The sequence below is a fragment of the Dermochelys coriacea genome, chromosome 8, assembly GCF_009764565.3.
Source record: "Dermochelys coriacea isolate rDerCor1 chromosome 8, rDerCor1.pri.v4, whole genome shotgun sequence".
Taxonomy (NCBI): domain Eukaryota; kingdom Metazoa; phylum Chordata; order Testudines; family Dermochelyidae; genus Dermochelys; species Dermochelys coriacea.
The window spans coordinates 79,849,978-79,867,546 of record NC_050075.1 but is presented as its reverse complement, the minus strand read 5'-3'; the positions used below and the strand labels follow the sequence as shown (position 1 = coordinate 79,867,546).

Here is a 17,569-nt window from a genome sequence, read left to right as displayed (position 1 = left end):
AGACAAATGCTTTAAATCAGCTAAATGGGTGTGAGGAATTGGGTTGTACAGCTTCCAAGAGGGACTTTTGTAACCAATCCATTGGTCTTATGGTGCTTTTAAGAACAAGTAACAAAAATTATGACAGGTTTCAGAGTAGCAGCTGTGTTAGTCTGTATTTGCAAAAAGAAAAGGAGTACTTGTGGCACCTTAGAGACTAACAAGTTTATTTGAGCATAAGCTTTCGTGAGCTACATGCATTCCGATGAAGTGAGCTGTAGCTCACAAAAGCTTATGCTCAAACTTGTTAGTCTCTATGGTGCCACAAGTACTCCTTTTTATAAAAATTATGAAGATACTTTGTATCTTGAGTAGAAAAGAGCAATGGTTCTTCTCTACTTCAAGTAACGAGCAAAACAAAAACCTTCACTGGCTTCAGCATGTGAGCACCGACTTTGTATGGGCACGGATGAGTACTTCTGAAGAAATCTGTGGTTTTGGCTTCAGTTGGAATTGTTACAGGCTAGTGATGTGGAATACCCAAAATATTTGAAGTCTCCGATCAGAGTATGCTTTAGTAAATATATAACTCAAATAACTTTGGAGAATTATCGGAGTCACAGTAACAAAACAGCCCTACAGTCATTCCAAAAACAGATTAAGTCAAAACATTTTTATTTTTTGCTTGGTATGTAAAACTGATTCCCTCATGAAGTAGAAGTTATTGCAACTAGCACACAGTTCATTTGGAGAGGTAGATGGTAAGAGGTTTGACAACAGTAGCGATTTACAGAGTTAACTTGGCACATTGTTAAGGCTAAGCTTTTGTACAGACTTCAAACCAAGCCACTCCTTGAGTCACATTCTCTCCACACAGAGCAGCTGTGAAAAGGTGTTAAAAGATCTGAAAGACAAAAAAAATGAAAATCTGTATGCATGTTTGATGAAAGTACTCCCACATAAATCTATGACACTATAAATAAGTCGGTATAAATTAGTTTACCTTCACAGGTAGCTCATGGGACAAAGGGTGGCTTTCATTGCCATTGCTTTCAGAAGTTTATATACTGTAAATTCTCCCAGGTAGGATGTTATACAGCAGGGACTAGAGGCAGAATCCAACTTGTACAAGTAAATAGGGGGCTTGTTCTCCTGGGAGCTGTATCTGTTAAACTGAGTGGTCTGAACTGGTTGACCAGAGAAAATAAATTATTTTACAGCAACAATAGTTGCAAACATTCTCCTCTAAATACCACCTCCACATGAAGATACACAGACTAGGGGGTGAGAGGAAGTAGCTACTGCTTCCATTAGTGCTGCAGACCAAGGACAATCACTTTGCGGCCCCACCACCACCAGGTGTTCCTAACTTTTCTGGCTCATCCTCAAAACAAAATAGGGCTGCCCCCATAAAGTTTGCTGTTTGGAGAGGTTACAGGAGGGAAAAACCCTCTCTTTTAGAGGTAGTATGACTAAACTGTTGTCCAAAGGACTTCTGCTTGTGATGTCAGCAGAAACAGATGTTTCAATCCTACCCCAAATTGTTATGGGAGGGGCTGGGTCTTGAGAAATAATATTAAATTTTTATTACAAGTAAGGGGTTTTTTGAGTGGAGTATTAAAAGAACTTGATTACCACTGCATCTTAATTCCTGGGTGTGGTTCTCAGGAAAAGCTTAGTGTAGAGCAGAATCTTACACTGCCAGAATCCCTGCTCTACCTGCTCCATGGACAAAAGACTTTAGGACTGGCAAACAGGATATTGTTCACTAGCATTAAATTCTTTTCTTTGGTGAGGAAATGAGCGCAGTATATTTTAGTGGAAAAGTTTATTGAAAAGTCAGAACTTCTTTTTAAAAATATACTCCATAACAAATGTCACATTTAAAATGAATGACCTGATGGTAGCTTATATTATCAGGACAAACAGGAACAACTTGTATCATTGTTCATTTAAAAAACTTACCACTGAAAGAGACCAAGATAGTTCACCAAATTACAAAAATGAACAGACTTTCTGGGGTCTGAATGGATTTGTACTTGAAGACACTCCTGTCAGTAGGGGATCATGTTGTGCATTCTGCAGACAGAACTGCTTCAAGTCTGCTGCGGCTTGAGAAACCTAGTCATAAAGTAAATTTTAAATTAGGATTCACTGCAAATACTTTATCTTGTATGTAACATACTCTAATGTATGGAGGGTGCTATATTTAGTACAGCTAGATTTTATTACACACAACACTTGTATTTTAATTTTTGTTCAGTCAGGAAAATCACAGCATTCAGTAATACTCTAAGGGAGTTGGTCGTCTTCAGATACTGGGTGCACAGTTCAGCACATCTTTGAAAGTCAGCTCTAGACTACTATACATACAGGTCCCTCAAGCTGAAGTAGCATTGAATGTACTATGGCTAATTTTTACAAGACATGCAATCATACACCAGTGTCTGCCATCTGATGCAAGCCCCAAGACTGTTTTACTTTATAATTTTTTCTAAGGGCTTGTCTTCACTACAGGGTTAGCTCAAGGTATAACAAGCGTTGACTCTAACCCAGCTCCTGTGCACAAACAACTAGGTTCAGCTAAGTGGTGCTTTTAACTTGAGGTGGCTGGTTTGGCAGTGTGTAGATTGAAGCTCAGGTGTTGCTAGGACAGAGGTGGGAAACTACAGACCGTGGGCGGGCCACATCTGGCCAGTGGGACCATCCTGCCAGGCCCTTTAGCTCCTGGCCGGGGAGGCTAGCCCCCAGCCCCTCCCGCCCCCGCAGCCTCAGCTTGCCGTGCCACCAGCACTCTGGGTAGTGGGGCAGCAAGCTCCTGCTGGGCAGCATGGGTGCCAGTCCTGGCGCTCTGAGCGGCATGGTAAGGGGGCAGAGGGGTTGGATATGGGGCAGAGGGTCCTGGGGGGTAGTTAGGACAAGGAGTGGTTGGCTAGGTGATGTGGTTCTGGGAGGGGGCAGTCAGTGGACAAGGAACAGGGGGGTTGGATGGCTCTGAGAAGGGCAGTCGGGGTGAGAAGGGGGAGGGGGCAGAGGCCAGGCTGTTTGGGGAGGCACAGCCTCCGTACAGTTTTAGAACCCCCATGTAACCCTCAGGCCAGAAAGTTTGCCCACCCCATGCTGGGACTAGTAAAGCAGTGGGGACTCAACTACTCATCCAATCCTATTACGCTGCTCTAATGTTGTTTTTCAGTGTGGTAACTCCTCTCACTTGAATAAGTGTGAGCTCTATAACTTAAGCTAACACTGAAGACAAGCCTTCCTAAGAATAATAAGAGCTATGTTAGTATATCATTTTTATATAAATACATTGCCAAAGGAATCTATATATGCCCTCAAGAATGTGAAAAATCCACCCACTGCATTTTAAAATTTTCAGTTCCAAACTAAGCACGGTGATGATTCTAGAAGTGGTATCTATCTGTATTACAGTTGCAGGCAGATGACTCAGGGTGGGGTGACACTGTGGAGGTCACAGTGCAAACTCTTCTGACACAGTCTATCCCCAAAAGAGTTTAAGTCTTTGAATTAAGTGGGAGGAGTGGCTGAAAACAAAGCCTAATTTACTCTGACCAAACCTTCCAGTAGCTGGGCATTTAAATTGTATTTTATCTGCACCAAAACGAGAGGGAAAAGCCTTCTGCCACTCAGGTGAAGAACTTTAAATAAGTGGTTTTCAACCAGGGGTATGCATTCTGGGGGTACATAAACTTATCTAGATATTTGCCTAGATATTTATATAGTTTTACAACAGGCTACAGAAAAAGCACCTAGTGAAATCAGTACAAACTAAAATTTCATACGACTTATTTATACTGCTTCATATGCTATACACAGAAATAAGTATATTTATATTCCAATTGATTTATTTTATAATTCTATGGTAAAAATGATAGTGTACTGTGACACTTTTGTATTTTTATGTCTGATTTTGTAAGCAAGTAGATTAAGTGAGGTGAAACTTGGGAATTTGTAAGACAAATCAAACTCCTGAAAGGGGTGCAGGAGTCTGGAAAGGTTGAGTCTCACTGTTTTAAATCATGCTGTGTCATGCTTAACTAACATGTCTGCAAGTCCATCATCAAATTTAAAAAAAAAAAATTCTCTTAAACTTAGCCTGAAGGTTGCTTTACACATTTGCAAAAAGAAAAGGAGTACTTGTGGCACCTTAGAGACTAACAAATTTATTAGAGCATAAGCTTTCGTGAGCTACAGCTCACTTCATCGGTGGCATCCGATGAAGTGAGCTGTAGCTCACGAAAGCTTATGCTCTAATAAATTTGTTAGTCTCTAAGGTGCCACAAGTACTCCTTTTCTTTTTGCAAATACAGACTAACACGGCTGCTACTCTGAAACCTGTGTTTACACATTTGTTAAGCTTTCCCCACAAAAGAAGAGTAGCCCTCATTTTTGAGGAAAAACAAGGCCAATGGTGGCTGCCTCAGATAAACTAACTTCATTCTCCCATTCCTCTCCATCAAGAAAACATTCCTGGGATGAGACAACACATGAAGAGCATTATTATTATTATTATTTTTTCCAAAGGTTGTAGGTACATTAAAACATAGCAGTAAAATGAAAACCCAGCAGGTGCTTTCTCCCCAGTTACTTATTTTGAAAGGAGACCTGCACACTGTAGCTTGGCAATTTGACACAAGGCCTAGCCTACCCACCACGTCCACAGGCGACGCTCACTCAGCATATGCGAGGGCTCCAGGGATGTCTCCATTTTATAATCTGAACAACCAAAACGGGGGAGCGGCCTGCAACAGCCGAAGCCAGGGGTAGACAACAGGTGGACCCGGGGGCCTAACGCAGCTCAGCTGGAACGGGCCTGGACTTTTCATTATTTTCTCTGCAGTTTGGACCTTGACCAAAGCTAATTGACTGGCCCAGGCTGAGCGAGCCCCGTGCAGAGAGGCGGCAGGGCGGAGAGACTCCGCACAGCAGGGCTCCTTAAGCGACGGGCCCGGAGGGGAAGGTGCCCAGCTGGGGCAGCCCCGCCCTGCAGCACAGCGCACCCCGGGATTAGGAAGCGAGCGGCTGGGGCGCGCTGAGCCTGCGGCCGCTACGAACGCACCGAGTCGCCCGGCGCGGTCCGACAGCCCTGCGCGCGGGGCGCGTCTGTCCGCACGGCCAGGAACGGCCTGTTGCGCCGCGGCGGGCCCGGGGCTGGGCACGCGCGGACGGCTGGGCAAAGGGGGGGAGGGGGGCACAGGAGCCATCGACCAACCGTTAACCCAGAGTAACGGGAGCTGCGGGCCGCCCCAGGGGAGGGGGCCGGTGGGCGGGGCGGGGCCTGGGCGCGGCACTGGCGGCCCGGCCGCGTGCCCCGCGGCCTTTCCCACCTTCACGCGGCTCACGCTGGCCTCCAGGCGCAGCTGCTGCACCACCTTCTTCATGGCCGCCACGCTGGAGGAGCCCGACATGGCGCGCGGGGAGCGGCTGGGCTCGGGCTGCGGAGCCAGGCGCTGCTCGGAACTTTAGCACGAAGTTTCCGGCGCTTCCCAAACTGCCGCCGGCGCCTGCGCAGCCGCCGCCTCGGCTCGAGGGCGGCGCGTCGGGCCCGGCCTGAGGGGGCGCTGTGACCGCGCCCGGGGGCTCGCCGGAGCGGCCCCTGGCAACGGGGCGGGGCGGCCCCAGCCCGGGTTCGCGGTGGGGTCTGGGGCGGCGGAGCCCGGGGGAGATGACGCCGATGTCAGTGTCCCGATACAGCGGCGTAGCTCCCTAGGCCCTTATATGGTGGCCATACCCCCGTCCCTGGGCCACCCCGGCGCCAGGTGTCCCGGGCTCGGGGTTCAGCGCCTCAGCTTGATTTGCTCCGGCCCCTGGGACCAATGGTGAGAAGGCGTCGGGGGAGGTAATCGTGGCTCCTTAGTGACCCGGTGTTTGTGCGGTCAAGGGCCTCTGCTCGCCTGGCCCTGGTTGAAAAGGGAACGTTGCCCAGGAAACCCCTCCCTCGGCCGGGGCAAGGCCCGGCAAGCGGCGCAGGGTAAATCAAATACTCAACCCGAAGAAGAAACATACAAGATAATAAAAAGAACAGGAGGACTTGTGGCACCTTAGAGACTAACACATTTATTAGAGCATAAGCTTTCGGGAGCTACAGCTCACTTCATCGGCTGCATTCGGTGGAAAAAAGAGAGGGGAGATTGATACACACACACAGAGAGCATGAAACAATGGGGTTTATCACACGCACTGTGACGAGAGGTTTCAGAGCAGCAGCCGTGTTGGTCTGTATTCGCAAAAAAGAAAAGGAGGACTTGTGGCACCTTAGAGACTAACACGTTTATTAGAGCATAAGCTTTCGTGAAGTGAGCTGTAGCTCACGAAAGCTTATGCTCTAATAAATGTGTTCGTCTCTGAGGTGCCACAAGTACTGCGAGGAGAGTGATCACTTAAGATGAGCCATCACCAGCAGCGGGGGGGAGGGGCAGGGGAAGGAGGAAAACCTTTCATGGTGACAAGCAAGGTGGGCCATTTCCAGCAGTTAACAAGAACATCTGAGGAACGGTGGGGGGGGAGAAATACCATGGGGAAATAGTTTTACTTTGTGTAATGACTCATCCATTCCCAGTCTCTATTCAAGCCTAAGTTAATTGTGTCCAGTTTGCAAATTAATTCCAATTCAGCAGTCTCTTGTTGGAGTCTGTTTTTTGACGTTTTTTTGTTGAAGGATAGCCGCCCTCAGGTCTGTAATCGAGTGACCGTTGCGGCTCTGTTGCACCTGCTAGCCAGCGATTCCAAAGTGCTTCCTAGATAGACTAACGAAGTGAACCTCCCGCCCTGCTCACCTTGGGAGTAACAGCCCATTTTATAAATGGCGAAGGAGAAGCTGCAACTTGCCTAAGATGAGATCACACAAGCCAGTGGCAAAGTCGGCCAAAAACCGCAATCTCCTTCCGTCATTATATTTGAACAATCAGAACATGGTTCCTAGGAGCGCCCCTCTGGCACTAGTGACTTACTTCTGTTTCTTTCATGTACTGCTTTAACTGGCTTATCCTTTCACCAACACAAGTTGATTTACCTCACCCACCCTGCCTCTAGGATTGTGAACCATTAGTTCTACAAGTATACATTAGTATGCCGTTTTGTATTAGATTTTTCATGGATTTTGAGTATTTGATTTATAATTCAATGTTTCTGAGAAAAATAAGGTGAATAGTAAAACAAAGTTTCAATCCCTGGCATATAATGTTCCACTATATATTGTGGGTTTGGGACTTTGCATTTCTTTAGTGACGTCCAAGTAATTTCTGGAGAAATTCCCCTAAAATGGAGACAAAATGGAAAGGTTTTTTTTATGTTGGATTTAGGGAGAAAATAATGTTGAATCCAGGCCTAGAAAGTTTTTATACTATAAAATAATGCTTGTGATGAGTCAGAATAAAATTAGCTCCTCACTCAGATAAATTGACCTAAACATTTCAATCTAATTTCAACAGATCTTTCTAGGAAAAAATACTAATTTAGAGGACATTAACTAGATGCATTTTGAGTTTGTTACAATTAATTCAGACAACAAAAGATTAATAGAAATTGTAGTTTGGGGGGTTTTTTGCTGAAAAACATAAATTCTCATCTAAAACCTTTTGACACCTGGTTCTAAATCCCTTATTCTAGAAAAAGATGTAACAGAACGACTGTGATATAGTATTTTATACTAGATATGTTATACAATTATTGGCCATTTTATAATCCCATTGATTTAAATAGAAGTTAGGAACCTAAATACCTCTGAGGTTCTTAGCCAGAGGTCTTAGAATCTGGATTTACTTTGACAAAACAGGAAAGAGCAATGGGATAGAGACAGGGAGGGAGGAAAGAAGGAAGGAAGGAATATGTAGAGTAAGGCACTGGGGTGGGTGGTACAGTAAGCATAGGCTTTTGTTTGTTTTATAGGATAGAAAATTACATCCATGTAAAACACAAGATTGGAGAATTTGTGGTTTTTGGGCCAAGGGCCTAAGGAGACAATTAAATCTGTTGTTTTAAAGGAACCATTAGATATGGTAATCTCAGTCATCAATGAAAAATGTAAACAGTGTTTGCAGTCTAAATGGAATAAGAGGAAGAAGAATATTTTGCTCTCCTCAGGTCTTTTTACTGAGGATCTTAAAGCACTTCATGAACAATCATTAATCAAGACTCATAACAGCCATGGGAGGTCAATGAGAATTATTATTTTCATTTTAGTGATAAGGATACTGAAGCACAGAGTTGTTAAATGACTTTCCTAATGTCTCAAAAGAGGGGTCTGATCAAAGTGACCTTGTGTTCCTTATTCAGGTAAAACTACTGAAGTCAGGATCAGAACTCAGTGAAGGGCAGGACTGGAAATTAAAGCCAGACACTCAGTTCTGTCCTTTTAATGATGATCTATCTGTCTCTATTTGTTAATCATAAATAGGGCTTCTTAATTTAGGTTTTAACCAATCAAAACAAATAAAACACCCCTGATGCAAAACAAATTAAATTAGTGTTTATCCAGTAAACACCAGAAAATGTTACTTGTGTCCGAGGGCTTGTCTACATGGAGCAGTAATGCAGACTATGGGAGGTGTGATTTGTAATGCACACTAACATACTGCAACCTTAATTGGTCTCTGTAGACCTTGCTGATGCTCACTAGGGAACGTTACAAAGAGATTACTCATTACAGCATATATGACTGTAATGAGTAATATATATATAATATATACAAAGAGAAAGCCATGAAAAGCCCTGGGTTTTGGACATCTACATACAATTCAAAAATTGATAAAAATGATCCTCCCAAAATTAAATTAATAAACTCAAAAAACCAGAAGCACTAATCATCAGCCTGTCTATACTAGCACATTTGGTACTTGTCAGCAATCTGACCAGTAGTGTATATTTATGGCAGCAAAGGATCTAAAGCAAGTGTTGTGTAAAAGCCTAGGAAGTGTATGTGCCTTTTTGATGTTGAACCTTGTACCCAGGCCAAGAAACAACCTTTATTCTGGTTTGACCAGGCATTTGTTTTTACCAGTCTAGATAAGATGTGTCCTGTTACCAATCAGATTTGTCCGTTCCAACACTGATCCAGGAAGCCTTTATTGCATTGAAACAATGCATTGATGGTTCAAAACCCTGCTAAAATGAGGGTTAAATAGCATGAAAAATCTGGGTATTGGAATCAGTGGAGAAATGATTACAGTTTGAAATGTGAATATCCGTAGATAGGATTAATGATGCAGGGACTTGCCCATTCCCATATCCTCTCTTGCTTCATGGATGAAGCCAAGTGTTCTTGGAATACTTTTCCGTTCCGCATGCTGAAATGTCATAGGTGTGAATGACTGCATGGCTTCAGACTCTGCCATTCTTGCCCACCTACCGAAAATAAATCCAGACACTGGAAGAAATACATTTCGTGTTCGTTAGATGCACTGTAGAAATATATAGAAAACTATATACAGTAATTAAATACTTTTTGATGAAAGAAGAATGGAAAATGTTACTCAGAATACTAATGCAAACCTCAGTTGCATAACTGCAATTATGCAATTCACTGGGTTACTTAGGTGATATTTATTTGTATAGAAGGTGTGTTCACATCAAAGGGAGTATTAAGTTTACTAGTCAATACTTAAGTCTTTGCAGTTTGTCTTCAGGTTTTGCTGGAATCAAAGCCTGCAGCCTGAATCCAGAATCTACTTACAAGCTCTCTGCTGCTTTTTTCTAAAACTTTTGTATGAAGTGGAAACAGATTCAAACTGAATGGAATACCATTTTTGACTTACAGGATTTATCATAACCCTTACTGTTAAGTAGTGCTAAGATACAAACGAAATTTAAAAATCTATCTGGAATTCAGTGACATCCAATACAGGCACCAGTGAATATGTCATTCAGTCAAACTAGACCTCCAACATCAGAGGTGAGAATTTTTGCTCTGAATATTTTAGAAAATCTGTATAACTGTTCTAAATTGTGAAAGTTTCTGCCATGCAACATTTTCTGGCAGATGTGTGAAGAAAATATCCACTTATTTTAAAGGCGTGTACATGAAAAACCATTCAAAGTTTAGTTTATATTTAATACCCAAAAGTTTATAGGAATATTCACTAAACCTTATTTGTGCTGGTTGTTTATATAGGCCACATATACACTAGGAAACTTTTCCAAAAATTTCCCACTATTGCTAACACTGGTTCAGCTGCATCAAACATAGCAATATTGGCAGCTCAGCTATCAATAGGGCTCCCATGGCCATCACAGTTTTAAGCATAATGTCACCTAACCCTCCGCAGTCCAGGTCCAGTCATGGTTTCAACAGCCACTGGCCTGTGCACTTGAGTACTTGGACTATTGCTATAATTCTTAGAAGTCTGGAAATGCTTTGAAATTTTTTCCTAGTGTTGTCAGGACCTCCGTGTGTATTTGTCATTAATAAGACAAATGTATGTTAATGGTGGGCCCTGCACTCCTTTCTGTTGCATGGCTCAGAGTGAAGGCAAGGAGTAAAAACTAGAGCATAAAGGACCTGATTTTCCATTGCCTTACGCTTTGTGTAGCCATTTATATCCATGCAAAGTAGCTGTAAAATGCCAGCATTCTGATCTAGAAAAGTATATATGAATACTCAAGATGCAAGGCAGTAGAGACAGTGATTAATTTGTGCCAGGGCTGAGCCTGGCACCTCTAAGCTTGGCATTTTATAACCCTGACACTTCTGGGCTTGCTGCATCAGTTATGAATTTGAATAAATTGCTTGAACCCCAGCACATCATTGCTGGTGGAGTAACATCCAACAGCAGCACAGCTCCTCTCCCCTGACTTCTAAGAATAAAATATAAAATAGTTTCAACATTATTTCTGTGAAAAATTTCCACACTGAACACGCTGTCAATTGAAATGTGTGCGGTCCAAAGCCAGCGCTCATGATTATTTATGTGGCCCATGTGAAATATTCAGATTGTGCTGAATCCAAAGTTTCAGAGTAGCAGCCGTGTTAGTCTGTATTCACAAAAAGAAAAGAAGTACTTGTGGCACCTTAGAGACTAACACATTTATTTGAGCATAAGCTTTCGTGAGCTACAGCTCACTTCATCGGATGCATTCAGTGAATCCAAGTTTTCTTTTTTTCTTTTTTAAAGTACTTTTCTAGAACTTATGATTGCAGAGAGAGCCTGCCAAATGTGAACCAAGTGTAAATTGATATAATGTCTGCAAACAATGACTCAAAGGTGTAAACTCCTCTGCTGGTCTTGAGTCTGCATTAGTGTTTTTATTAATACAGAAAAAATAGTTTTATAAAATGATAATTGGAGTGAGGTTTGTAAGGAGCAGAAAGGAGATATTGGACCCAAGTTTCTAGTTCTACTGAAACATTCTAACAGGTTTCAGAGTAGCAGCCGTGTTAGTCTGTATTCGCAAAAAGAAAAGGAGTACTTGTGGCACCTTAGAGACTAATACATTTATTAGAGCATAAGCTTCGTGAGCTACAGCTCACTTCATCGGATGAAGTGAGCTGTAGCTCACGAAAGCTTATGCTCTAATAAATTTGTTAGTCTCTAAGGTGCCACAAGTACTCCTTTTCTTTTTGTGAAACATTCTAATTTGCAAAAGTGAACCTCTACAATCAGGAAAAAAATGTTTTACAAGATATCATTGATAATTATTCCATGGCTGACATTTGTCAGCACTTTAGCTATTTTTCTTATTTGTGAGGTCATTAAATCCTATCACTGGGAAATTTCTGAGTTAATACTGCAGGATTTGGTCCATTATTATATTATTGTAAATCTCCTTTTTGCTAGCAGTCCAACGCCTGTATAACTGACTACCTGATAATGATTTTTAACCATGTTTATACAGTACTTTGAAAATCTACACTGACTCTGCAAGTCTAAATGTTATTATTCAAATAACTGATTCACTGATACCAAGTAAAAGTCTTGTGTGCATTAAAAACATGTATGTTTAATCTAATTTGAATCAAATTGTTTGAAATCTGACATGTCTATAAAAACATTTTGAAGCATATTCATTTATCATCTTTATTATGATAGTGCCTAGGGGCCAGTCAAGCTGCCTCATTGTTCTAGACATTGTAGAAATATAGAATAAGAGACAATTCCTTCCCTAAAGAGTTTAGAGTCGAAATTAACAAGACAGTGGAAGGACAGGGCAAAAGGATATAACATACACCAGAGTGAACAATACAATGGTTTATGAATGTCATGCCATGTGTTTTTGTTTTGTTATATAAATCCTTTTGGTGGGGTTATATTATACTTCACCTTGTGCCAATATTTGTATTACTTAAATCAGGGGTCTCAAACATGCAGCCGTGGATGCGGCCCATGGGGTTCTTTTCTGCGGCCCGCCAGCTCCCCGCGGCACCCCCGCCTGCCCCCCCCAGCATTTACCTAGAGCGGCTCTGGCCCAGCGCGCACCGGGGACACAATGTGGACACAAGAACAAATGGGTATAAACTGGCCACCAGGAAGTTTAGACTTGAAATCAGACGAAGGTTTTTAACCATCAGAGGAGTGAAGTTTTGGAATAGCCTTCCAAGGGAAGCAGTGGGGGCAAAAGATCTATCTGGTTTTAAGATTCTACTTGATAAGTTTATGGAGGAGATGGTATGATGGGATAATGGGATTTTGGTAAGTAATTGATCTTTAAATATTCAGGGTAAATAGGCCAAATCCTCTGAGATGGGATATTAGATGGATGGGATCTGAGTTACCCAGGAAAGAATTTTCTGTAGTATCTGTCTGGTGAATCTTGCCCATATGCTCAGGGTTTAGCTGATTGCCATATTTGGGGTCGGGAAGGAATTTTCCTCCAGGGCAGATTGGAGAGGCCCTGGAGGTTTTTCGCCTTCCTCTGTAGCATGGGGCATGGTTGACTTGAGGAGGCTTCTCTGCTCCTTGAAGTCTTTAAACCATGATTTAAGGACTTCAATAGCTCAGACATAGGTGAGGTTTTCCATAGGAGTGGGTGGGTGAGATTATGTGGCCTGCGCTGTGCAGGAGGTCGGACTAGATGATCAGAATGGTCCCTTCTGACCTTAGTATCTATGAATCTATGACAGGGCAGGCGCCTTGCTTGCCTGCCTGCCTTGCCCCCGTGCTGCTCCTGGAAGTGGCGGATGGAACAGGGAACCGCAGCCAGTGGGAGCTTCGGGGGAGGTACCTGGAGGAGCAGCCAGGGCAACACACAGACCTGTGCCCCCGCCCCAGAGGTCCCGGCCGCTTCCCAGAGCGGCGCGGAGGCAGTGCAGGCAGGCAAGGAGCCTGCCCTGTCCACAGTGTGCACCAGGCCAGACCCGCCCTCCGAACTCCTCCTGCAGCTGAACCCCCTGCCGCAGCCCACACTGCTGCCCTGAGCCCCCTGATGCACCCCACACCCATCCTGCCCCCCAACCTTCTGCCCTGAACCCCCGCCACACCCTGCACCCTGACCTCCTGCACCCCAGCCCCCTGCCCTGAGCCCCCTGCCACACCCTGCCCCACTCCTGCACCCCCTGGGAGCAGGGAGGAGCAGAGTTGGGGTGGGGGCAGGGAAGGGGTGGGGAGAGGCAGGTCAGGGGCAGGGCCTCACAGAAGGGGTGTAGTGGGGGCAGGGCCAACGCAGTCGGGGTGGGGGGTGGTCAGTGGTGCGGCCCTCGGGCCAATGTACTAGTCCTCATGTGGCCCTCATGGTCATTTGAGTTTGAGACTCCTGACTTAAATGCTTACTGTATATCTATAACTGAGATAATCTTCTCTCACTGCATTTAGTTGGTAGAGCTTCATGTTTTTTATGTCCCAGAAGAAGTGTGGAACTTCACATTAAATACAGTTTCTGCAGCTCTTACTAGCAAATTCATTTCAGCTGGATTTATAAGGTGAGTAATTGCTAAATAAAGACGAAAAACGCTGCTTTAGACCCCAATCCTGCATACACGTATGCACATGCTTAACTTTGTGCCTGTGAGTAATTCCTTTATACAGTGCTTCAGCTAATCCATGCAGCTGGATAGCTCTGTAGGGAACCATTGCAGCACCGCATTAGCTAGAACAGTCCTTGATGTTCCTGTTCTGTGTCGCTTCCAGAATCCAGGAGACACAAAGGTGGCACACAGCCAACTTTGCTTTTCTTGGGCTACACGAAATTTAGCTGCACCACAGCCAAGAATCTGGACCACTAAAATGCATTTCCAAAAGGGGAATTAGTGAAAGAGAAAGAGAGAGTGCCTCCCTTTTAAAAAGACATGGTGTTGGACAGGTGCTTAGACAGCAACATGAATTCCACAAGGGTAATTCATACAATTGGAATGTTTGCCTGTCCATATTTATTGTCCTTTGTGTAACTTAGACTCCAATCCTGCATTGAGCTCTGCTTGGAACCTATTAAAATTGATGTGCCTCCATGTGTGCATAGGGTCTACCTGGGCAGAGCTCATTGCAGAATCTGGGCCTAAATTTCTAAAATATTTTTACCAGACCTTGCAACTGAAAGCAAAAGATTAACCTTTAACATTTTTTATTTTCTGAATGTTTTCTCTTTTGTAACGTACAAGTTATTAAGGATGAAACCCTGGCAGTCCTGAGAGTTTTGCCACTGATTTCACCACTAAAAGTCTACTGAGTTTAAGAAAAGGAAGTGAATGCTATAGTTAATTTAACTTGAAAGAAGACACTGTCTGACATGCTTTAAAACAGGGGTCTCAAACTCAAATGACCATGAGGGCCACATGAGGACTAGAACATTGGCCTGAGGGCCGCCCCGTTGCCCTGGCCCCACTCCCACTCCACCCCTTCCGTGAGGCCCCGCCCCTGCCCCGCCTCTTCCCATCCCTTCCCTGCCCCCATTCCAACCCCTTCCCTGAAATCCCCACCCCAACTCCGCTCCCTCCCTGCCCCCAGGGGGTACAGGAGGGGTGCAGGGTGTGGCAGGGGGGTTGGGGTGCAGAGTGCCACTGGTGGCTCAGGGCAGGGGGTTGGGGTGCAGGAGGTGTGCGGGGTGCGGCAGGGGGCTTAGGGCAGGGGGTGGGAGTGTAGGAGGGGTGCGGCGGGGGCTTAGGGCAGGGGGTTGGGGTGCAGGAGGGAGCTCAGGGCAGGGAGTTCGGCTGCAGGAGGAGTTCGGTGGGTGGGTCTGGCCCGATGCGCACCGGAGGCAGGACAGGACAGGCTACTATAGTCTTTACTCACAAGAACAGCCATTAGGAACCCTGAGGGTGCAAAGAAGTTACAGAGATCAAAGTGATCTAAAGGTAATAGGTACCATCAAGCAGTCTAATACATTGAAATGTTCACTTGCATTGTAAGCTCGCCGCATACCAAAAGGATAGCTAGTTGTCCTTGTCACGTGAGCCCCAATAAGAACTCCTTACAAAGCATGGAGGGATGCCAAAGTACATATTCTCTCACATTCTTTGTTGAGCTTTGAGAAGAAAACTAATCACTAATGGAGATCTTGCAATGTAGAAATCAAGTTTAAAATAGCAAAGCAACCCAGAATGTGGGTATTGCACACAAATTGGGGTATTAAATTATGTACCTGTTTAGCTTATGGTAAACGTATCAAATGTTTATTATGGTAATGTTTTGCAGTGAACATTGTATCTGTGTTTGCATTATATGCTTCTGCTTTATTTTCAAGAGTTGCTATGTGGGCTGCAAAAATTTGCTGTTCGCTAAATCTTGACACTCAAAGGTTTAGACAAAGAATGAATATTTTCTTTTTGAGGTAAAACATTAGATTTTTTTTCTACATGATGGAAAGAAAAAGATAGTAAATTTGTCTGTTTTCAGATAAACTCCTGTGCTCTAATTAAATAACAACATCGTTTTTCAAATTGAAATTTTCTAGCCTACCTGTCTAGCCTTAAAATATACAAGGAAATAAAACAAAAAGTCAGCTCTGGCTCATGAGATGATATCTGAAATATTTCATAATAGCATCATGTCACAATGCCATGATGATTTCAGGGAAGGGGTTGAATGGGGCAGGGAAGAGGCGGGGCAGGGGAGGGGCCTCATGGAAGGGGTGGAGTGGGGCGGGGCCAGGGCATCAGGGGTATATGGTCAGTGGTGCAGCCCACGGGCCAATGTACTAGTCCTCATGTGGCCCTCGTGGTCATTTGAGTTTGAGACTCCTGATCTAGACCATGTCTGGCAGGTGTTTGTTTAACCAGTTCTTAAAAAGCTCCAGTGATGGAGATTCACATAGATAATTTGTTCCAGTGTTTAACTTCCCTTACTGTTTGGAAGGTTTCCTAATGTCTAACTTAAATCTCCTTTGCTGCAGTTTAAGCCCATTACTTCTTGTCCTGTCCTCAGTGAAGAACATTTTATCACCTTCCACATACTTGAAGACTGTTACCATGTCCCCTCTGAGTCTTCTCTTCTCCAGATTAAACAAACCCAATTTTTTCAGTCTTTCCCTGTAGGCCATGTTTTCTAGACCATTAATCATTTTTGTTGTTCTCCTCTGGTCTTTCTCCAATTTGTCCACTAACATGATTAACATCTGTCACATATTTTTGTTCTCTCATCCTTCTCTGGGGAAGAAGTGTGTGCTGTGGAGTATTTTGTTTAATAACACACATGCACATACATTCCTATATGTTTCTATTAGAGAAGGCAAGATGCACTTTGCATTTAGAGAACATCTGTGATACTCCTTAGTTCCTAGGGGAATTGATTCCGCAGTTTTGGGCCCACCACCAAGAAAGTTCTGTCTTTTGCACAGATACCCTCATTGTAGTTCCCAGTAATTTTGTCTTCTAGTGTCAGACAAGCAAAAGTGTTTCCCACACCTTTTTCAAATTGCAGGTCCCCTTTGCTTTTTGTACGGATAAGTGAGATGTGAACACTTCTCAGCTAGTTTTGTGATCACATTTGATTCGCAGTATTATCATATTGTGATGCACCATCATGACTTTGAAAGACTAAGCCTGTCTGATCTGGAAATACAACATTTCAGGCACATTCTCACATTGCAAACTAAATAGCCATCATCATTTCTTACAAATGTAATAATGAATAATGGTGTTCTAGGGTGCCTCGTCATGTCACATTGAGAGCACTGCGGGAGCAGCTTGGAGACTTCCTGGGTGAAGATGCTGTTGCAGATAAGTTTATATTTCTGAAACATATAGGGAAAAAAGCTAGCAGTGGTAAGTTATTTCTGCATTTTCCCTAGATTTCTTCTTTTGCATTTTTTTGAAACTGGATATTTGGCAACATTTTATACCTTTTCCCCCATTAAACTTTTCTGGAGCAAAACAGGGAAGTTTTCCCTGCTCTACTGAGATTGTCAGATATTAATAAACTATTTTTTCTTTAATAGTTAGAAAATTAAAATATCCTAGCATAGATAACTGGACATTTTTAGCACCAAGCTGTAAATATTGTTTTAATCTTGTGAATTTTAAAGTAGTCCTATCCAGTTGGTATTATCTTCCTGTTTGTTTGGGGTCATGGTAACCTCTTGTATTTATATCTCTGTGATCAAATATTTGTTGAGTTTTTCAGTTCTGCTGTTTCACAACAGTAACAATGTAAGCTATTCCAAGAGCTGCACCTTTCTTACAAAGTAAGGGGTATTTGAATTAGGAAAA

General features: G+C 43.5%; 2 protein-coding genes across 3 annotated transcripts in view; one reads left to right on the top strand and one right to left on the bottom strand.

Moving 5' to 3' along the window:
- Positions 1–637: 637 nt before the first annotated feature.
- On the bottom strand, positions 638–5,542 carry GNG5 (G protein subunit gamma 5). 2 transcript variants are annotated; one of them, XM_038414188.2, is made up of 3 exons: positions 5,328–5,537; positions 1,945–2,100; positions 638–883 (listed from the first exon to the last, which is right to left on the bottom strand). In XM_038414188.2, the coding sequence occupies exons 1-2, from the start codon at positions 5,406–5,408 to the stop codon at positions 1,975–1,977; spliced, it is 207 nt and encodes a 68-aa protein (XP_038270116.1). In that variant the 5' UTR covers positions 5,409–5,537; the 3' UTR covers positions 638–883; positions 1,945–1,974. The 2 variants fall into 2 exon arrangements, with proteins under 2 accessions (XP_038270116.1, XP_043347393.1); XM_043491458.1 differs by having other exon boundaries at positions 867–1,166; positions 5,328–5,542.
- A 30-nt stretch (positions 5,543–5,572) lies between these two features.
- SPATA1 (spermatogenesis associated 1) overlaps positions 5,573–17,569 on the top strand; it is a 36,493-nt gene continuing 24,496 nt past the window's right edge. Inside the window, 4 exon segments of the mRNA XM_043491459.1 lie at positions 5,573–5,819; positions 9,755–9,889; positions 13,743–13,849; positions 17,007–17,125. Coding sequence (XP_043347394.1) covers positions 9,854–9,889; positions 13,743–13,849; positions 17,007–17,125 — 262 coding nt within the window. The 5' untranslated portion in view covers positions 5,573–5,819; positions 9,755–9,853.

Coding starts and splice junctions, on each gene's coding strand:
- GNG5 (XM_043491458.1), bottom strand. CDS start 5,408: ATGTCGGGCTCCTCCAGCGTGGCGGCCATGAAGAAGGTGGTGCAGCAG. Junction 2,101..5,327: donor CCAGCGTGAGCCGCGTGAAG/GTGGGAAAGGCC, acceptor CTTTATGACTAG/GTTTCTCAAGCCGCAGCAGA.